The sequence below is a fragment of the Callorhinus ursinus genome, unplaced genomic scaffold, assembly GCF_003265705.2.
Source record: "Callorhinus ursinus isolate GAN/ISIS: 27379988/994484 unplaced genomic scaffold, GSC_fseal_2.0 scaffold9, whole genome shotgun sequence".
NCBI lineage: Eukaryota > Metazoa > Chordata > Mammalia > Carnivora > Otariidae > Callorhinus > Callorhinus ursinus.
In genome coordinates, this window is record NW_027397071.1 from 37,405,997 (window position 1) to 37,429,333 (window position 23,337).

General features: G+C 40.3%; 1 protein-coding gene across 3 annotated transcripts in view; it reads right to left on the reverse strand.

Annotated features, from left to right (window-relative positions):
- Positions 1-23,337, reverse strand: part of AK5 (adenylate kinase 5) — a 233,892-nt gene that overhangs the window by 86,183 nt on the left and 124,372 nt on the right. For all 3 annotated transcript variants that reach the window (XM_073896487.1, XM_025871956.2, XM_073896488.1), the window contains exon 8: positions 20,617-20,693. In XM_073896487.1, the coding sequence (XP_073752588.1) occupies positions 20,617-20,693 (77 nt within the window). The remainder of the gene's footprint in view (positions 1-20,616; positions 20,694-23,337) is intronic.

Consider the following 23,337-nt stretch of genomic DNA (forward strand, 5'->3'; position numbering starts at 1 on the left):
GAGTCTCTATTCGAGCAGATGCCAATGAGACCTCTCCCTGCTCAGACGGGATTGCTAGAGGTGGGGTGGGGTTGACTCCCTGTTTCCTGCAAGATCCGAGGCTAGAGTCTTCTCTTTACTGTTCTCTAAAAACTGTGAAATCTCACATTTCTTTTCTCACTCACTGACAAATTATTTGCTGAGTTAGGGTCCTCCCCTGGCACGTTTCTCCACCAGACAGATCCTGCCACTATGGGCCAAGTCTGAGCTGAATAACTGTCTGGAACTGGCAAAATCCCAGGCATCTCCGTTACACTTGCTCTGACTTCAGGTCACCTTCATGAACTGGCACATCTTCTTCACATTTAAACGAACTTGAAAGGGTCCTATTTTCTTACATCTTGGAAACGACTGCTGCTGGCGCCTTTGATCTGCTCTCCTAGTTTTGGGCACTTGATCCCTTTCAGACTTCGTAGCTGGGGGCAGTGGGTCTCAGGGTGCACATCAGAATCACCCAGAGAGTTTTTAAAACATACCTTTGCCCAGGTTTCTCTCCCAGACCAAAAAAATCAGAATCTTTTTGGGGTGTGGCAGGTTTACCGACGCACTAGGTGATTCTAATGGCCAGCAAGGGCAATGACTACCAGATTTAGAGCCCTGGTTTTGGATCAAAGAGATTTGGTTCAAGTACTACTTCAGCAACACACTAGGTATTTTATCTTGGCCAAGTCATGTAACACCCAGTCTCAGTTTCCATATCTATGAAATGGGCTTAATAATGCTAACCAGATAGGGCTTTGGTGTGGATACAGTATGTGAAACACTTAATGTCTGACTCACACTGAGTGCTCAGCAAGAGGGAGCTGGTCATCCTTGCTTGGGCAGTGGGAAAAGCTTTCTACCATACAGCCAAAGAAAGGAGATGATTAACCAACTTGTTTAAGATTTTCTTTCAGAGAGAAGATGAAACTTGAGATCTTAACTCTTGGTAAAGACTGTGGTCTGTAAATTAAACTGTACAAAAGAGAAAAAAAAGCTTGAGAAAGAACATCTCCATTTAAATGGTAGCCTAGACCTACTCAAGCACATGTGTAAAATTAATATTGTCCAATTACTTGTGTGCCAGACTGAATCAGTTAAAACTTGCCCCAGTGAAGAGCTGCAGGTACAGCTGCTATCCATTCAACTTGACTTTGCCTGACAATGATTTCTTTTTCTTGGTGATAAATATTAATTTCTGGTTTTAGCAAATCTATTAAGTCCCTTTGGAAAACATAAAGTCAGCAAGATAGCTACTGTCTGGTCTTCAGAATTTAAATACATTATTTTTTTTAAATACATTATTTGAATGCAATCATCTTCAGAGTAAAAGCTGATAAAAATAAAAATGATTAAAATCTCTAGAAATAAAGATAGCCGGGTATGTGATGAAAAAGTAACCACATCTTATTTTTTGCTGTTGGTTCATTTTACACACACACACACACACACACACAGATAGGTATACACATACACACACAGAGTGACAGAAAGAGAGAGAGAGAGAATATGGATGCCTAGCCTCTTAGGACAGATGGAGTAATGCCCCCCAAGAGACGATGTGATTAGGGTGAGATCCGAGGAGAGGAGAGTAGACCAATACTGCCTTCCCCAGCCAGGAAGTGAGACTACCTCAGCACAAAGAGGGGGTTGGTAGTGTGTGGATGGAAGAGACCTGAGCCCCACTCTCATGCCGATAGTCCTAGGAAATACCAAGGCCTGTGGAAGAGTTTGGTAGGCAGATGGCTGGGTCTCAACTGCCCCTGTGGTCCAGCTGGTCCCAGCAGCATGGATGCTGTGAGTGGAGCAGCCCACTTTTGAGTGGGTCACAAAGGCTCAAACAATACGAACCTCCTGGTGACCATAAATAACTGAACACCAGAGACCTCTTCCTCAACTTTTTGGACCAGGTAAGTCTTCCCAGACTCTAGTAAGACTCCAGAGGAGAGGAAGAAGGGGCTCCCCGTACCATAACTGAGAATGGAACTTTCATTGCCTACAAGGATAGGGCTGTGGAAGCAAAGATACAGAAGTGTTACATGGAGGTGGTCTATAGTCCTTACCTAACTACTTTACCGTTGTTGCTAAAAGTGTTCTAAATGTCTCTCCTTTAGAGTTGACACATATTTCAAATATAGCAAGACTGTACTGACACATGTTTTTACTGATAGAATTGCATAAAGTTATAGAATTGCATGAAGTGACAGAACTGCATAAATCCAATTACCTTTGGTATATAATTATTACATTTAAATATTTAGGATCAGTTCAGTGAGAGCAATTTGGAGATGTGTAATTAAGTTGAAGATGCCCAAACCCATTGAAAGACTGGCTGGCCGGCTGGCCTCGTTTCATTTGTGAAGAAACTGATGGCCAGAGCACTGAACTGATTTCTCGACTTCCCATTCACCCTAGCGGAGATTTAGAAGAGAGAGATTTAGCAGAGCCAAGGGCCAGACACTGTCCACTTTGTCCTCTGCTATTTGTTATAGAGAAGCCCTACATAATGGAAAAGGAGGTAGTTCCCTGATGTTCAGTGTACCAAATTTACAATGTTAAAAATTGGAAACAACCTGAGTGTTGTTATTAGAAGAACAGATTACGAAATTGTGTTAGTCTTCCATCGGACTGCTATATGGCAGTAAAAATGAATGAAGCAGAATTGTATTATCAGCATGGACTAAGAAGGATACGTACAATATGGGACAATTTATTGGGGGTTAAAAACATGAAAAACTCCTACATTGCTTAAGAATCCATTATCTATATTACATACAATAAATACTATTGACTACCTACCATGTGCCAGATGCTGTTCTAGGTGCTAGTGATAGAGCAGTCAACAAAGCACCTGCTTTCCCAGAACCTACATTCTGGGACATAGCTGCACATGGAGTAGAAGTATAAAGAAAGATGTTGGATTGATAAACAGTGAATGCAGAATAGTGGACACCTCTGGGGAGGGCCAGGGGAATGGGATCGAAGAGGTGGTGCACAGAGGGCTTCAATTATTTGCAATGTTTTATTTCTAAAGCTGGGAAGTGGATAAATGGTGTTTTGTTTGTTGTATCATTCTCTATGGCTTCTAGTTTGTCTGATATAGCTTATAAGAATCGATTTACTTTACTTTTTTTTTTTTAAAGATTTTATTTATTTATTTGACAGAGAGAGACACAGCAAGAGAGGGAACACAAGCAAGGGGAGTGGGGGAGGGAGAAGCAGGCTTCCCGCCAAGCAGGGAGCATAATGCAGGGCTCGATCCCAGGACCCTGGGACCATGACCTGAGCCGAAGGCAGACACTTAACTACTGAGCCACCCAGGCGCCCCGATTTACTTTTCTTTCCTAGTTTTGCTTCTATAAATTTCTTTTCTTCCTGTAAAAACACGTTTTCCTCTACAGATAATAGGGAGGTCAAATGAAACATAAGGAAATTAATGGAGATGTTCTGGGGACTAGCTGTAAGTATTTAAGGGAGCCTGTGTATTTAGAAGTAGCAAGGACTCTTGGATGTTTTGAATGACACTGTTTCTAGAGAAAGGAAGAAGGCATGGAAGCACCAGCACACAATTGGGCCCCGAGGAAAGTCGGTAACTGCTTGCTGAAATATAGGACTGACTGTGGATTTAGCTTGTTTCCAAGGAAAAGAACGACAAGGGATTCTGCCGCACGCCCTAGAGCCTTCACCTAGCCTGGCCCCCCGGGTGACTTGGCATAACGGACTACTACCTTACTGATCAATGGACTGCAGATATTTTTAGCATCTAATGTACGTTCCGTATCCGGCGTCATGTAGGACTAAATTGGACCCAATTTGACAACTCTTATTTCAAATGATTTGGACGAACAGCCGTATCTAAAAATCTTTCTTTTTAGAATCCTTTAGTCCCGTCAAGAATCCTTGCTTTATCACTGAAGTGTATCTGATTAGAAAGAAGTAGAAATATTGCAATATTACCTTTTATGCCTTGTGGGCTAATAATCTCATTATTAAGAATCTTTCCTAGGTAATAATCAGAGATACGGGCAAGGTTTATGTGCAATGACATGCCAGGCATTATTTATAACAGTGAAAAGATGAAAAATGAATGCCCTGGAGTAAGGGAATGATGAAAATAAATATAGTATACCTGTGAAATTATACTTTATACTGTCATTAAGGAAGTGTTTACAAAAATTATTTGTGACATGGGAGAGTCTATATTATTAAGTGAAAAAAATTATGACTTTATTATATATCTACGTCTATTAATCAATAAAATACCCTGAAGTGTTAATGTTAACTTTCTTCTTTATACTTATCATAATTTTCCAAAATTTCCAGAGCATTTAGTTTTGCTTTTATAAATAAGAAGTTATTAAATTTAAGTAAATGACAAGGAAATGAAAGATTATTATGCATCGAAAGAGAAAACAATCACAGACTTGAGATTTCCTACAAGCTCAGACATCTGCTTATCTGGCTTGCTCATTTTATAAGCCTGTGAAGAGACTGACTCCTATAACTGCAAATACTGGGATGAAATACAAGCTAGTTTTTTTGTTTGTCTGTTTGTTTTGGTTTTTTGTTTGTTTGTTGTTTTTTGTTTGTTTGTTTTTGTTTTTTTTTTGCAGGGAGATGGTTGCTGGGGTCATTATTATAGATTCTGGGGCAGTAGCATGGCTTACTGGGAAGAGATGAACTTGGAGTGAAGACATTATTAGTTTTGTGACCTTGGCGATAATGATACTTTCCTGAGGCGAGGATTAAACCGATCATGAGAGCCCTTGGCACAGGACACGCACTTAATAAAAGCCGTTGACTCTGAATTTTCTTCAAGGTGATGAATATACAGTCAACAAAAACTGGAAGTTTTAGGTTGGGTTCTCTGCTGGTGTCCCCCAAACAAAATTAATTAAAAAGCAAAGTGATTTTAAAAGGGCTGCTGTTGCATTTACTATTTAGAACCAAGTGTGTTCTTCCTGGGTCGTCCTTGCTTTAATTGCTAAATTAAAGCAAGACAAGCAAACAAAAAGCCCCATACCTACTAGCACGTGGTGTGTGCCTCAAAAGTCCATCCCATCTGTTTGTCTCTGGGCCTATTCCCATTCCCAACATTGGGGGAAGTTCTAGCAAAATCATCAAAAAGGTAAATGGGTTCCAACTGTCTTTGTCTCTTTTTCACCTCAACACCCTGTCTTCCTTTGGATCTTGGAGCGGATATGTTTTCCTGGTTTCCCAAAGTCCCCTGCTCCACCGAGGGCTATCCTAAAGTAGAACCATAGTGTGGTGGTTAAGACTTAGTCTCAGTGATGTCAGACTGCCTGGTTGAATTTTTGACATGTTACTTAACCTCTTCGGGCCTCAGTTCTGTATCTGTAAAATGGGAATAACAAAACTTTGTAGGGTTGTGGTGAGGCTTAATGCATGTGAAGTGCTTTGAATGGTGCCTGAAACATAGAAAGCACTCCAGAAATTTTAGCTAATATTATTATTATTGTTATTGTTATTATTACTACTACTACTCTTCCTCCAGGTTCTTACCCTGAAAATCCCCCACAGATGCAAGGCTAGAAAGCAACATTTTCAGCAAGGAGGCTGAGGAGGTCAGGAGCACAGGTTTTGGTACTGGACAGAGTGGAGCTGTGTTACAGCTCGGCCACTCTCTAGCTGGGTGACCTGGGGCAAGTCACTTAATACCTCTGTGTCAACTGAAACTTGGGGCCGGAGGTAGGGTTGTTAAAATACTTGAATAATGCTTAGCATTATGTCTGATTCGGAATCGGTACTGACTACGTTTTAAGTATTATTATTGTTCTGAGTGCACTGTTACATTATCTCATTTAGCCCTCATAAAACCGCTATTTTGCAAGTGAGGAAGCTTTTAGCACAAAGAAGCCCAAAGCCACACGATTAGTTAACTGGCAGAAACAGAACTCCAACCCAGGCAGTCTGACCCCTCATCCTATGGTTTTAACCACTGGCTGTAACACTGGACAACACCACCTCTGGTTAACGATGAGGCATTCCTTCATGCTTCAGGGTCCATGACTGACGGTGACTTAATACGTTTCTACTCCTAACAGGGTTACGTTTTTAAAGAACACGCCTATGGTTTTTTTTTTTTTTTTTTAAAGATTTTATTTATTTATTTGACAGAGAGATAGAGAGAGAGAATAAGTAGGCAGAGAGGCAGGCAGAGGGAGAGGGAGAAGCAGGCTCCCTGCTGAGCAGGGAGCCCGATGCGGGGCTCCATCCCAGGACCCTGGGATCACGACCTGAGCCAAAGGCAGACGTTTAACCGACTGAGCCACCCAGGCACCCCCACTCCTATGGTTTTTGATATTTGATAATAGCATGACTTTTACTGGTCTGAATTTAAAACTGAAAAGGACCGCATAATTAACAATGTCCTAAAATGATGACAATTTTTTTCAGCTGCAGTTGGTTGCATTTGATTAAATAAGTTCATGATGGAAAATTGAGCAAGACCTTCTAGTGACACAGTATCAAGCCTCCCTTCCCCTTCAATTCCTTGGTGATGGGACCTCAAGCCCTGGAGCAGGTTAGTGGGGACAATATTTAGATATTTCTGGGATGGTAGTGGGAATTGATGTTTTACACACACACATACACACACACCTTGGCTTGTTTGTATACAAACAGACTCAGAGATGGGAAGGACCTTAGGAGGCAGGTAATCCACCTCTGCCCCCAATGCCAGTACAGATCAGTTTTGAAAAACATCCATGAGGAATGGTTGTCCATAATTTGAATATTCTCAATGAGATATTCAACTGGACCCTAAAACTAGTTAGAAAACTCCTTGTACATTGATCTGATTTGTCATTGCTATTTCTAGGGCTCAATCCTCGCTCGCATGGTAAAGTCTCTCTTTTCTAAAATGACATAGTCCCTTATGGATAATGGAATTTCTTCACTGAATGGTTCATTACTGAGCATCACTCAGGTGCTGTGCAAGGCATCAGGAATAGAGATGTGAACAAGACCACAAACCCCGCCCACCATGGATTGAACAGGCCAGCAAGAGTTTGCTCATTCATCGTGCTTTTAGGATTTTAAGTGCTTCTCCACTTAGATATTTCTAGATCCTTCAACCACTTCTTGCATGATTGCTTTTGGACTTCTCAATATCCTAGCTACCCTCTTTAGAAAACATAGATTAAAACGATGTTTTCATCTTCACCATGTACGTTTGTTTTATTCCCTGGTCTCTGGTCACCATGTAAGAATGTCAGATTTCCTCCTTGTACTTCCCTTTGAAATTCTTCACTCTGTTTATGGAAAAAATATGTCTGAATTGCCCTCCTATATTGTATCAAGCATTATGCAAAGAATTAAGGAATTATAGTAAAGTAGACATTGTCTGTGCCCCTGGGTATAATCTACTAGAGGAGAAAGACACGTATACAAAAAGCCATAATCCATGTGACAAAGGCTATGCTAAAAATAGGAACAAGTGCTTTCAAAGTTAGGAAGGTCTGCCCGAAACCTTTGGGATGGTACTGGAATCCCAAATAAATTCTTTGTTTTTACTATTTTATTATTTTCTTGGAGTCCTTTAAAAATCTAAGTGGTAAAACTATTGTTCCCTAAGATGTTTTTTATCCACATTCAAAAGAGGACATGAGAAATGTATAGTTTCATGTTTGTAGAACTGCGTAGATAGTGTTTTACATTTGAAAGAATGCCTCGGTAGAAATCAGCTCTTTAATCTTCACATTATTTTCTTCTTTTTATAGATTTGGAAACTGAGACTTAGAGCAGTTAAGTAGATGTGTGAACATCACCAAGCCACAAAGTGGCAGAACCAGAACTCAGACCCATTCAGGACTCTAAGCTTGGGGTCTTCACTTGTAGTTATAGTGGCCATCCCTAATAAGAACAGGGATTCCTTAGGAAAATTGATATATGGATATACACTGTGACCCGATGGCCTATAGAAAGAGGAAGATCATCAGTAGGTGGGTGATGGTAATGCTGCTCTTTGGTAACCAACTCCAAAGAGCAAAGGGCACCCTCATCACATCGCTCTCCTGCCACTTGCATTGAAGTCTGTGTAAGCCTCTGTTTGCTTTCAGATTGGGTTCTCAACGTTTTGCACTCTCTCCCCACCTCCTTACTTCTGTAAATACACCATAATCCTAGAAGCTTATTTGGTTTCCCATTAATGACAGTTTCCTGTTTTGGAGGCTCCAAAGCACATCAGGTGACAGGTCACACGTAGTTCTATCTCCTTGCCTTTATTAGGCAATGATACTATTGTGTTGTCACAAATATTTTCATTTTGCCTTCAAAATGACAAGGAATTCAAGATTACTCCAGTTAATAGGATGTCACAGGAGCTCGTGAGATTAATTACTAAACCTGTCTGACAAGAAGAATAATAGGGTTTTTGAGAAGAGGAAAGCAAACAGTCTCTACTGATCAGTCTCTCACACGTTTTTACCTCTGGAGTATATCCTCCCGCTTTGAAATGAGGAATTCTATCAGTTCTCATTACCTTCTGCAAAGATTTGTCCTATGATGGGGCACGCTAGACGTGCATAGTGATGAGGCATTTACTTTACATCTTCAGAGCGTGGAAATATATTGAACTCTGGCCCAAACTGGCAACCTAAGTGATATAACATTGCTGTTGAATATGTAATATCTACACTGAAAAACAGGAAGGACATCCCTGACTCTGTAGTCAAGAAGAGTGGAAATATACTCTGATTAACTTATGACATTTACAAATGGGACCAGTCTTGCTTCTTACAGAATCAATTAGCTCCAACCCCCCTTGGCCAATGAAGACAGCCAGGGAAAGTTGGCGGCCTCAACCCACGGCAGGTGTTTCTGCGTTGGTGTTTGGGAAAAGTTGTAAATCACAACTTTCTGACCTTGGTCCCTCTTCAATGTCCCTGCTTCTATAATTTCAATGGGCCATCAACAGTTTTTGCTACCAAGAACAAGTGCTTACTGCAGAGCTGAGAGGTGAACCTCGCCATTCCATTTTTCCAGCTTCAGCTGGGCCTTGTGGGACTTGCCACAAAAACCTGATTTGCCCATTAGAACAGGACTCAGCATGTCGGCTACAAGTTAGTAAGTGCCCAAATTATGATAAGTGCCGTGTTGCTCAAATAGATTGGTTTGGGAATGGCAGTGTTTGAATCAAATACAACCCAACACATGCTTTGGCTAAATGTAGTTTTTCTTGATTTAGAAGGTAAATATCACCATGGAACTTCAGTTAACACACACATAAACTCTGTTGTCTGTTCTGGCTGGGGATTGGGGCTTTATGATTTTATTCATTAAGTCTATTTTGATTCTGATGGTGTCCCTGTCACAGTGTAGCAGACACAGAAGAAGTACATCATAGGGTCCTCCTTTCTGAGAAGGAAAGAAAGAAGATGATAGTCTACCGTGCCAGGCATCTTTACATAGATGCTCATTTAATCTATCTATCTATTTATTTATTTTAAAAAGATTTTATTTATCCATTTGACAGAGAGAGAGAGAGACAGCAAGAGAGGGAACACAAGCAGGGGGAGTAGGAGAGGAAAAGCAGGCTCTCCACTAAGCAGAGAGCCCTACGTGGGCTCCATCCCAGGACCCCGGGATCATGACCTGAGCCGAAGGTAGTCGCTTAATGACTGAGCCACCCAGGCGCCTCCTAATCTCTCTCTCTCTCTTTTTTTTTCAAGATTATTTATTTATTTTAAAGAGAAAGAGAGAGAGTGAGAGTGAGGAGAGGAGCAGAGGGGGAGGAGGAGGGATAGGGAAAGGGAAAGAATCCCAAACAGAGAGTGAAGCCCCACACAGGGCTTGATCCCATGACTCAGAGATCATGACATGAGCCGAAATCAAGAGTTGGACCCTTAATCAACTAAGCCAACCAGGTGCCCCTTGTTTAATCTAAATAGCCTGCCAGGAATTACATCCATTTTTATAGGTAAAGAAACTCAGGTTTGAAGAGGTTAAGTAACTTGGAACTCATACGTGTGACATTGGCTCTAAACCAGGTCTGTCTGGCTCCACAGTCTATGTTCCTTTTCATAATGGATGCATGTAAGAGACAATCAAGGACTGATAGGAGACAGTATATAATGAAGTACAAGATTAAATATAATCAGGTGCTAAGACTGAGGGGTATCAACCTCAAGTGCTCCGGGTGTTCAGTGGGGCAGGCAAGAAATGAATGTTTACTTTAATTATTAGAGAAGATCTCAAGGAAGAAGGAGGATTTGAAATCCTTGCAGGATTGCCAGGACTGCAGGATAAAATATTCTTTTTAATAAAGAGTTAGCTCGTACTTGTGACATAGAGTTATATTTTTAAAGAAGTCAAAAGTACTGCTAGTTCTTCTGGACTTTGCCCCCTAACTGTCCTCTGTACACTTCCCTTCCTGTCCTGGGCCCACCATCTCTTACTCTCCGCTGATGTTCTGTCTGTTTGCAACACATATTTGGTACAACTCCAAAGCTGAGTGAAGGGAACTATCCGCCTTCTCTGTGCCCCATGGAAGTTCCACAGCACTCTGTATCATTGGTGTCTAGAAGAGTGTCTGGCACCTATGCGGTACCCAATAAATATTTGCTAAATGAAAGGGGAAAAAAAAAGGAAAAGAATAAATCTGTCAAAATAAATTTCTAGGTACTAATGTCAAATGGATTCCCTGACTGCTTGCCAATCCTGCTGTGTTTCCTTAGTTCTCTCTCCACCGGATTCTATAAGTCAATCCTCTACTTGCTTCAAATCTCAGACTCTCAACAGATGGCTCTGCCTCTGCAAGTCATCTGACAGGAACATATTAACTTCCCACATTACACACCTGACCTTAGAACCCAGTCCTCCCGCGTTCAGAGGAAGCTTCCTCTGTCTTGTATATTCTCCTTCTCCCTAATGAGTGGATCCTTCCTGTGAGTTTTTAAAACACACTCAATTGACTTCCTTTACAAACTAACAAAAAATGACTTCCCCAATAGCCCTTTGTAAGGTCAACAATTTCCTTCATGTTTCTATATACAATGGCCATTTTTCATTCTCCCTCTTCATCCTCTTGTCAACATTTGACACTCTCTGCTTCTTGAAATACTGTTTGGTTTGGTTTTCGGAACACCACATTCTGCTGATCTTCCTCCTATCTCTCTAACAGCTCCTTCTACATCTTTTTCCTGCCCCATCTTCCTCTACCTGGTCTTTAAATTTCCTCATTGCTCAGTGGTAGACCCTCTTCTCTTCTCAAGTCTGTTCTCTTTAAGTACCCTCTCCATATGCAGCTTCACGTTCTACCTATATTCAGAAGCTCACAAATATCTATTTCCAGCCCAGATCTTTCCTCTGAGCACCAGATTTGTATATTCAATTGTTCACTTGAATTCTCTACTTGGATGCATTAAGGCATTTTGAACTCACATGTCTAAAATTACACTCATGCTCTTCCTTTTCAGAACTGGTGTTTTCTTAGTGTTCTTTCTCAGTGAATGCCACTACCATCTACCCAACTGTACAAGTTAAAAACCCAAGAATTTTTTCCAAAGTTCACTCCCTGTTGGCTCTCATATTCATTTTAACATGAAGCCCTGTTGATTTTGCCTCACAAGTACCTCTTAAATAAATTCCTTTCTGTCCATCTCCTCCACTACTCCAGTGCAAGGTACCATCCATTATGTCTTTTCAGGACCACTGAAGCCTCCCTAGATCCATTCTTGCCTTCCTCCAATGTGTTCTTCACATCGCAGCAAGAGCAATCTTTTTTTAAAACATAAATGTAGTTATATTATGTCCTGCCCCTCCCCTCCGCCCGATATACCCCTGCCATAAACAAAACAAAACAAAACAAAACAAAACAAAAAACAAAACTCTTCAAGGCTTCCCATTGCTCTTAGAATAAAGTCAAAACACATAACCTGCTCTACAAAGCCCACTCTCCAGGCTCCTCTCATACCACAGACCATAATGGAGGGGGGAGGAGACAAAGAAATGTGGCCAGAGAGGTGGCATAAGCCAAGGGATCCAAGAGTTTTAAGAAAGCAGAAAGTGTCACTGGGGCGCCTGGGTGGCTCAGTTGTTAGGCGTCTGCCTTCAGCTCAGGTCAAGGTCCCAGGGTCCTGGGATCGAGCCCCACCATTGGGGTCCCAGCTCCGCAGGAAGCCTGCTTCTCCCTCTCTCACCCCCTCTGCTCGTGTTCCTTCTCTTGCTATGTCTCTGTCAAATAAATAAATAAAATCTTAAAAAAAAAAAGTGTCATCAGTGTGTTGGACTCCATACATTGTAAATGTCTTCCTGACTTGGCAGTAATGAGATGATTTTTAATATTCTCTTAGAGAAACAGGGAAGGCAGAAGCTGGTTTATAGGGTAGACTGGGAGGTGAAGTCATGGAGCAGAGGAGTTGACTTTGCTTTTACCAAGTTTGGTGTTGAAGGAAAGGGGAAAAGACAGTATCCCACTTGGTCTTCCTATGACACTTGGTGCTGTTGACCACTCCTTTCTTCAAAGTAGGGATGTTGGGTTGTTAGATAGAAGAAAAAAACGGTACTTTGAGGATGAGAGCCTTGAGAAAGATGAAGCAATACCTGTTAAGAGAACAAGGTCCTAGGGAGATGGAGGGGGTGGGATCAAGGACTTTGGTGGACAGTGAGCCAGGACCCACTCTGTTGTTTGGTGCATATCCATTAAGGATTGTTGTCTTTTGGAATAGTGACTCCTTTCTTGTTATGTAACGCCTTTCTTTATCCCTGATAAAGTTCTTTGCTCTTATGTTTGCTCTGTCTGAAATTAATATAGCTACTCTTGTTTTGCTTTGGTTAGTGGTAGCATGGCATATCTTTCTCCATCTGTTTACATTAATTTACAAGTGTCTTTATATTTAAAGTAGGTTTCTTGTAGACAACATATATTTCGGTCTTATTTTTTGATCCATTCTGAAAAATCCCTGTCTTTTACTTGGTATATTTAGATTGCTGACATTTTTGTTTGTTTGTTCATTTGTTTTTTTAGTAATCTCTACACCCAACATGGGGATTGAGCTCATGACCCCAAGATCAAGAGTTGCATGCTCTTCCGACTGAGCCAGCCAGGCACCCCTAGATCACTGACATTCAAAGTGTTTGTTGATATAGTTGGATTAATATCTCCATATTTGTTATTGTTTTCTATTTATTACTCATTTTCTTTGTTCCTATTTTTGGCTTCCAAACTTTTCTGACTTCATGGTTTTAACTGAGCTTTAAATCATTTAATTGAGGTTTTAAATGATTCTATTTTCTCTCCTTTCTTAGCATATCAATTATACTTCTTTTTAAACTTTTTTTAGTGGCTGCCCTAGAGTTTGCAATATACACTTAAAAGAATCCAAGTCCACTTTCAAATAAGTGGACAGTGAGAATGGCTTATAGTAACAAAATATTCCTAATTCTTCCTCCCATGCCTTGTATCATTGCTGTCATTCATTTCACTTATACATAAGCATGCATAATTGAATACATCATTGCTATTATTATTTTGAACAAACTGTTATCTGTTAGATCAATTAAGAATAAGAAAAATAAAAGTTTTCATGTTACCTTCATTTAATTCATTCTCTCATAGTTTTCCTTTCCTTATTATGTAGATACCAATTCTTAATCTATATCACTTCCCTTCTCTTTAGAGAACTTCTTTTAACATTTCTTGCAAGGCAGGCTTACTGGCAACAAACTCCCTCAATTTTTGTTTGAGAAAATCTTTTGCTCCTTCACTTTTGAAGCATAGTTTACAGGATAGGATACAGAATTCTAAGTTTAAAAAAATTTTTCCCCTTACACATTAAGTATTTCACTTTACTCTCTTCTTGCTTGCATGTTTTTTGAGAAGTTGAATGTCTTTTTTTATCTTTGCTTCTCTATAAGTAAGGTGTACTTTTTCTCGTTCTTTTTTCAAGATTTTTTTCTTTATTTTTGATTTTTTTTACAGTTTGAATATATTTGTATATTTCATCTTTTGTAATTATCTCATAGTTCTTGAATGTTCTGTTTTTTGTTTTTGTTTTGTTTTCTGTCTTCTATCTCTCTGCCTTTCAGTTTTGGAAGTTTTTGTTGTCATTTCCTCAAGTTCAGATATTTTCTCTTCAGCCATGTCCAGTTTACTAATGAGCCTATCAAAGGCATTCTTCATTTCTTTTATAGTGTTTTTGATCTCTGGCATTTCTTTTTGTTTCTTTCTTAGGATTTCCATCTCTTTGCTTACATTACCTTGAATGTTATCTGTTCTTGCATGTTGTCTATTTTTTCCACTTATGCCCTCAACATATTCATCATATTTTTTAGTAAAAATCCTGTTCTGGTAAGTCCAGTAATCCTGCCATTTATTACTCTTGTTCCAGTGCTTTTCAAATGTGTTTTTGCCTTTTAGTATGCCTTGTAATTTTTTGTTGAAAGGTGGACATGATGTACTAGGTAAAAGAAACTGCAATAAATAAACTTTTAGTAATGTAGTGGTGAGGTGAAGGGGCAAAGGCAACATTCTATGAAACACATATAGTTCTATGATTAGGTCTCAGTCTTTTGGTGAGCCCCTGCACTATGAACTTCACCACTGTATCTTAGGTTTTCCCCCCTTTTAGGTGGGACAGGATACTTGCGGGGGGGTTGGAGGGTGGAGGCTGGAGTTACATATTTCTGTTCTCCCAGGTAGAGTAGGCTCTGATAAAATCCCAGCAAGTTAGGTTCTGATAAAAGTTTCCCCTGGGAGCAGGTCTTGTTAAGAACAGAGGGCTTTGGTGTATTTCAAAATGGTTCCTTTTCCCGTCCCCCTTGCCAGAAGCACTAAATGATTTTTCTCTGATATTCACTGTGAAGACCTGGTAGAGCTCCTGGAGGTAAAACTCACGAAAGTGTGGGGACCACTATGACTTGCTCCCCCTGGAGATTTTAACTCTCACACTTGCCCACACCGAGCCTCCTACAATTAGCCAATTACAGTTTAGGTTTTCCTACCCTGGCACTGGTTTCTGGTGAGGTTCTTGCTTGTGGGTTTCTACTCTTGTGATTTTTTGACTCTGCCTGTCTGTCTCTCCAATTTTTGGTACAGTGGTTTGCCTTGTGACCTCATGAGTCTCTGAGAGATCTAAGAACTGTTGAATTTTCAGTCTGTTCAGCTTTTTATGTGTTAAGAAACACGGGTTATGATTATGCTCCTACATGCCAGACTGAAAAGCAGAAGTGCTCAATTAGCATTTCCTTAGCTGAGGACGTGGGGGCCTTTGTCAGACACAGAAAGGCCATGATGTCTGAAAAGTTCAGTCTAAGCTGGAAAAGAAGGGTTTATATTTATGGAGCATTTGTTCTGTACAAGATTCCTCGCCCTGTGTACCTCTGCCAATAGTATTTCCAAGTGAGGTTCCCATCAACATTTTCTAGAAGAGGAAACCCAGGCTCAAAAGAGTTAGCAAGAGTTAACAAGTTATCAAAAATTACATATTCAGAAGAAGAACTGAAGTCATTTTATGGGCTTTTAAAAATGGACTTTTACTGGGCATATGCTGTATGCCAGGCTGTGTGGCAGGCATTGAGGACAACTAGAACAAAACACAATCCCTGCAGTGCCAGAGAATATTACAACATAGGGTTTCATGCCCCCACCCCCCGAGAAGGTGAACTGAACATGTAACAAGATGAGGGCTTCCTTGAGAAGAAGCTTGGTCCTGATGGCGCATGAGTGGGATTATCTGGGATAGGCATGATACAGTTGTGGAAGCTTCCATATAGAGGGAAGGGACTGTGTAAATCACAAGCCACTTGGGGGAACTGAAGATGGCTTGGTGTAGCTGGAGCATTGAGTGTGTTTTGGTGATTGGCAAGGGATGACTTTGGGAGGGATATAGGAGGTCAGATTTTGATTTGAAGGTTCTTTCAGTTTCATTCTGACATCAATGAGGAGCCAAAAAGTTGGGGTTTTTTTTTAAGATTTTATTTATTTATTTTTTTGACAGAGAGTGAGATAGCACAAGCAGGGGGAGCGGCAGGCAGAGGGAGAGGGAGAAGCAGGCTTCCCGCTGAGCAGGGAGCCCGATGCGGGGCTCGATCCCAGGACCCGGGATCCTGACCTGAGCCGAAGGCAGACACTTAACCAACTGAGCCACCCAGGCACCCCCAAAAAGGGTTTTAAGAAGTAGAATGCCATGACTGGCTTTGTTTTTCAACAAGACGATTACGATGGGTGAGGAGGCTGGGGCAGGGAGATTGGTTAGGAGACTGTCTCTGTGATCCCAGGGAGGAAGCCTGAGGGTGCCAGCCAGGGCAGTGATGCTGGCACCAGAGTGGGAAGGAGCGAGTTCTGCACAGGAGAACTGACTGGCTTCTTGATCAAACTGATGTAGGATGGGAGAGAATGGAAGCAGGCTATGAAGACATGCAGTCTCTGGCTTGGGCAGCTAGTAGGCTGCAGGTATCCTTAACAGAAATAGGGAAAACAGAAGGACGAGCAGATTTTGTGGGGGAAGATGGTGATTTTGGTTTTGGATGTGTTGAGTTTGAGATGCACATAGGAAATCCAACCAGCGCTGTTTAGCAGGCAAACACATGTACCAGGAGCTCACCTGGGAGCTCTGAGTGAAGTGGATCGTGGCTGCGGTTGAGCTTTTTTTAAAGGGGAACATGTTCAGTGAGGATTGAAGGGGCCATGGATGTTGGGGAACACTGACATTTAAAGAAGGGACCGGCAAAGAGCAGCTCAGCAAGGACACCAAGAACCAGTGGACCGACAAGTAGGAGGAGCGCCGAGAGAGTGAACACAGAGCAGGGCAAGAGATATGTGGCTGAGGCTGACTGAGTGTTCACCAAACTCATCCCTCCATTCCTGGATGCATAAGCAAGCTCCGTTTCCCAGCCTCCCTGAACTTGCAGAGCGCCACTGAGTGAGGCTGCCCACTGAATGTTGGAAGAGGTAACGTGCAATTAAGGGCAGGTCCGTCTTCCTCAGGCTCTTTGCCTTCCCTTCCATGATCCCTTTGGAGGTTGCATGTAAAAGAACCTCTGGAAGGAAAGCGCTCAGATTTTGAGTTTTTTTTTTAATTTTATTTTATTATGTTACGTTAATCACCATACATTACATCATTAGTTTTTTTTATGTAGTTTTCCATGATTCGTTGTTTGCGTATAACACCCAGTGCTCCATTCAATATGACCTTGAGTTTTATTTGTTACTATAGCAGAGCCTAGCCTATCTTTGTTGATCCTGGCTCTGAAGTCAGATGGCTGTGTTTGAATTCTGTCTTTACCTCTTGCCAGCTGTGTAACTTTGAATAAACTGCTTAATTTCTCTGTACCTCCGTTTCCTTATTGGAATAACACTACAATAATAATAATAATAGAATAAGTAATAATAAAATATATTTTAAATAAAATGTTTTAATAAAATATAACAATAATATTGTAATAATATCTATCTCCTATAAGTGAGGGTAAAATAAGGTAACGAATGTGAAGTATTTAGAACAAAATAAATAATTTAGAAATGTTAGAGTCTAAGAGGGAGGAGAATGTCAAGACTGGGAGGATGGTTTCCAGCTGGGGTCAGCAAACTTCAGCTTGCAGGGCAAATCCACTGCACTGCCTGCCTGGGTACAACCTTCCGATTTAAAAGGGGTTTTACATTTCTAAACAGTTGAGATAAATCACATGAGAATTATATGGAATTCAAGTTTCAGTATCAATACATAAAGCTTTATTGGGACCCCGCCATACTCCTCTGTTACCGTGTTGTTATGGTTTCCTTTGCTCAACAATCCCAACAGAAGCCATTCGGCTCATAGAGCCTGAGGTATTTACCACACGACCCTTCAGAGTAAAAGTCTGGTGAATAAAATGTAGCAGAGGTCAAGAAAGATAACTAAAAAGTGTTAACTGGAATTGGCACTAGATCACCAGTGACCCAGATACTGCCTTTATTGGGAATGGTAAAAGTAGAAACTAGATTTTGGTGCCCAGCCGATCAAAGTCTGTCTCCTGACTCCACAGCTCGCTAGCCGGGTGATCTTGGGAAGTGTCTTAACTTCCAAGAACTTCAATGTCCTCTGCGGTAAATTGGGGATAAACGGAGCTACCTTCTTGCGTTTTTGTAAGGGTTAGCAATAATGCACATAAACCATAAAACACAGTGTCTGGCTTATAACAGGTTCTCAGTAAATGCAAGCTCTTGTTATTTAATCTACTGTCACCAAAATTGCTGTTCCTTTATAGGTAATGCCTTTTGACTTTGAATATTTTATTTTTGTCTTCGGTGTTCTGATGTTTTACATTCTATGCCCAAGTCTCTGCCAGATTGCTCCTCTTTAATGAAGCCATCCTATTTAATACTATAACCTCTTCCCAACCCCAGCATTCCTAACCCTCCTACCTTACTCTACTTTTCCTCTTCCCATAGGACTTACCACTTCTGACATCTAGAGAATTTACTAATTTATCATGTTGATTGTTTAGTATCTGTCTTCTCTACTAGAATGTAAGCTTCTTGCCTCTTTTGTACAATTACGTATTTCAACTACCCACATAGTACCTGGCATACAGTAGGGGCTCAATTGGTATTTGTTAAATGACTAAATGAAAAAAAGAATAAGGGAAGAGTTTTGTTTCTGTTGTTTTTATCCTGCTCAGAACTGGATGTGCTCCTTTAATCTGGGGACTTGTGTTGTTTCTCATCTCTGCAAAATTCTCAACTATTATCTGTTAAAATAATAAAATAAACCAAAGAATAAATAAAAGGGAGCCTCTGCCCTATCCCTCTATTTTCTCCTGGAACTGTTTTTTGAATATGTCGGCCCAATCAATCTATCCTCAGGGACTCCTGAGTTGTTTCTTACATTTGACAACTGTTTAGCTTTCTGGTTTATTCTAAGGCAATTTCCTCAGTTCCGTCATTTAGCCTCTTCAGCTGTGTCTAGTCTACTATTCAAAACTGTTAATGGAATTTTTATTTCAATGACAATATTTTTTGTGTCTAGAATTTCTATTTCTTCCCTCTTCCTTTTTTTCTCTTCCCTCCCACTTTTTTCTGTACTTGTTTCATGGTTTATCTTCCTTTTATCTTCTTGAATATTTTAAGTATTTCTATATTGAAATTTCTTTCAGACTTTCCTGTTCTCTCTAGTACTTGGGGTGTGAAACCTTCCATTTTTTAATCAGCTGGGTATCTGGTAATGGTTCATGTCTTTACGCAGTCTGTAATTTTGGATCATGAACTCCCCTTCAATAGTGGTGTTTGGAATTTTCCCCTGCTAGGGTCTTGGGAGTTGGCAACTGAAAGGGCTCCTAAAATCTATCACTGAATGGCCTGTCATTGGAGGCTGAGTTGGAAGGCAGTATAGTGCAGATGTGAGGAAATGTGCCCTAAGTTCCCTTCCCCACTGTGAAACATTTTTGTTTAACTGTGGGCAAATTACTCTTTGAATCTTTATTTTCTTATCTATAAAATAAAGATAATAATTCCTATTTCCTAGAGATGTTGTAAGGAATTAGTGAGAAAAGAAAATTAAGGAACTTGGCACAATGTTCGGTATCTATTAAATGTTTTATAAATGCTAAAAATATTATAAATACACAGTACCTATTATATCACTTGTCAATATTTTCTCCATGCTTTTTAATATAAAAGAAAGAACCTAATGTTCATGAAAATAGCTTCTTTTTTTCTTAAGATTTTATTTATTTATTTGAGAGACAGTGAGAGTGCATGCACGAGAGAGCACCAGCGGGGTGGAGGGACAGAGGCAGAGGGAGAAGCAGACTCCCCTCACTGAGCGCAGAGCCTTACGTGGGACTCGATCCCAGGACCCTGGGGCCATGACCTGAGCTGAAGATAGACGCTTAACCAACTGAGCCATAGTTTCTGGATAGGAATATGAAATGCATAGCCAACCATTACATCTGGACACTGGTTTGCTCTATCTGCTTTATCAGTGACATACATTAGTTGAAGATGTGGGGAAAAAACCCTCATGTTCTCTCGGCTTTCAGCCACTGAAGAGGAGAACTGATGAGCAGTAGAAGGAAATTTCAGACATTACCCTCTTTTTAAACAAAATGCTTAATTAGAGAGTTGGATCATTTGCCAACTATTTTGGATTATTAAAATACAGCAGGAGGGAGAGTTCTTCTGCTGAGAGGAAAATGACCTAGATAAATGTCTCTGGTTTTATTAAAATAGAAAATAGACTTGACTTCTTGGCTGTGTTGTCATTGGTCATTAGTCCTTTTCAAAGGTTAGAAATAGAAAAGCAGAACCCTGAGCCTGTAGCTAGTACTCAGTAAATACTGTTAGTTCATTGTTAGAAAGGGATCGAGAGACACAGGCAAATTCTTGCACAAGAGAACCTCACATAACCTCATTTCCTTCTCATGTAACTTAAACCACAAACTTTTCCTTAATTAGTTGCTGTTTTGGAACTGTGGGGAAGGGGGGGGCCGAAGGATCGAAGTGAGTGAATAAAAGCTGTAGGCTAGCATGATTTATCATGGAATATGCTATCATCTGTAAACACCTTAAAAATGATCTTTAATTCTAATTTTCGTAAAACATTTAAAAGGCTAAAATTGAAATATTTAAATAGAGAGGTAATTTTAGATTTTAATTACCTGATCTTCATAATCAGAGCCTGTATAAATGGTCTCTCCAGTGTCCAACATCATTGAAGGATCAAGGTCACTCGAACCTAAGATTAGAAAAGAAAAGATTACCTGATAAAGGCTGTCTGTGTATGTTTCTAAAGCAAACTATCTCCCACTAGGTTTCCGTATTGTTCTTGTGGTTACATTAAATTCACAAACATTTTTAGACTCTTCTCCTTTGCTGGGCACCATGTTTGGGCTCCCAGATAGAAAACACAGATACTCTAGACACTGTTTCCAGCCTTAAGAAGAAGACAGTCCTGTGGAGGACTCTGATTTGTCAACAGCAAGGTGCAGAAACCAAATAAAGAGCTACTAATTCTGACTAGAAGTGGAGGTGATGATGGAGGTAAGAACTAAGCACAAGGAATGAATCTATGAGCCCAAACTTTGCGAGTGAGTAAGGATGGTCCAGGAGGGGAAGCGGTTTAGGGGTGTGTAGCAGTAAATGAGATAGAGGCAACACTATGAGCAAAGTGCAGAGTGGGAGAAGAGCCAGGACGTTCCAGAAATAAGTTGGGCAGAGTTTCCTAACTGCGTGAAAACCTGACAAATTTTTCCTCCAGGCTTTGGGTCACTTTAGTCCCTGATGATGAGGAACATCGGGTTGACTTAACGTATTAATAGAGAGCTTCCCCCTGTAGGTACTACAGGTTACATTAATTTGCTTACCCATTAATCCTCAAGGCTCAAACTTAAAGGTAATTTTCATAATGGGGCTCCTGGAGCACAACTGATTTATCATCCTTGTTTAATGACTCTTTCCTCCCGGGAAATACATATCACCTAACCAGCCAGAAAGACAGAATTCGGTGCTGCCCATAAAACGCTGTATGTCCTTGTGAAGAAACAAATCACTCCGCGTTTCACTGTAGACTTGTCTTTGCCAAATAATTCTTGGTCAGAAGACACTAATTAAACTAATTAGTGTAAAGACACGTTAAACTAATGCTTAATGAACAATAAAAATGTCAAGCATCTCATATGCTTTTCAGATACAGACCTCTCCCAGAGAGGCTGCTTTCATCCTTTCTTCCAAAGAGAGTTTCAAGGTATGTCCTCACACAGTCTTTTCTCAACTCTTCTCTTTTTTTTTTTCTTTCTTTCTACTCATGATTACCCCTACTGTTCAACAAATCAACTAAGGACTGGTCCATTGTCATACTGTCGAAGTACTAAGTTAGAACCTTGTTTTTGTGTATCTTTACACTTTTTTTTAAAAGGATGATAAAATTTTTCAGAGTGGAGATACTTGACCCATCAAAGGATTTTGGAAAAGTAACGAAATGTGAAGTTGCCATAGGTGTGTAGAGCACAACTGTGGGTAATGCCATCCTATCGTGAGAGCAGACCTTGCCAAGTCTATTGTTAATAAGGTGGTTGCCAGAAAGGAGTGGGGAAGACAATGCACCACACGCTATTTAACAAAGTGAGACTAGAGGGGTCATTTGGAAACTTAAATTTTATGTATAATTTTACCAAGTAATGCCATTATATGCAATTTTTCTATCTTTGTGCTTTTGCTATTTTTAAAATAAGAAATTCTATAAGGTGTATCTGAGGGGCAAAATATTTGATTGTCTTGAAGCCCATTTTGGGATCAGTTTGCACTTACGTGCTGTGGGGAAGTCAAGATGTCCGAAGTAAATGTGTATTTTTCCATTATAAGATCATGGAAGTTTTAGAACCAGTATTTCACAGAATACCACCCCCTCATTTTAGAAAAGAAGAAAATGAGCTTTGCAGAAGTCAAATAACTTGGGCTAGGTCTTACAGAAAGTGAGTGAGATCAAAGACAGAAGTCATAGCTCCCAACATATCCTGCCTAGTCTGAAGTCGAAGCAGGAGCAATCCAAACAGCTTTATGAATATGATCCTTCATTACAGTACCCTATGGGATGGGACTGTAATGTCGTCTCTTCCACATTCTGAGAAAATGAGTAACAGTGGATGGCAGGTGATGAGATGTGTCACCAGGTGGCTGTGGAAATGGGAGAACCAGAAGCGGGATCAAGAAGTGCCACTCCAGTCTGGGACAATCGATGCTCCTTTCTGGGTGGTTGCTATTGACAACATCATTAAAGGTAATGCCAATTTTCTTTAGCTTTCTTTGTTTCCATAATATGGATATTACCCACCACTGACTTGTAGAAGTGGTGATAGGTACTTGGATTCAAACGATACCCTCATCTCAGCTATATTTGGAGTGATTCATGTGGAATGAGCAATGTGATCTGAACACAAAGGCTTATTAAACATATAGCCACTTTTAGTTCCTGTGCCCTACTTATTTTATTTAATTAGAAACTGTTCTTTCAGTTGTTTTAAAAAAGTACAAATTTTCAAGAGCTCTTAAACAACCTGGTTAACAGATATTACACATTAATGTTTAAACTGGAACCAGACTGTTAGAAAACTATCTCCAGCGATGGTAGATCTTTGTTGAAGGGGGAACAAAAAAACTTCTTTAAAAAAAACTTGTGCTTACAAAGAAGAGTTGGCTTTCCTAATAAAATGCTTTTAACAGAATTTTATTGTATCATTAAGGGATGGAATTTCTTGACACGTTGTTGCTCTTGGCAACAGTACTAATAAATCATAGGAAGCAACAGACAATGGATATCATTATCAGCTCAGATAGTGACTGAATAGCTTTCGTGTTCTTTTAGCACTGGTTGCTTGGTTTGC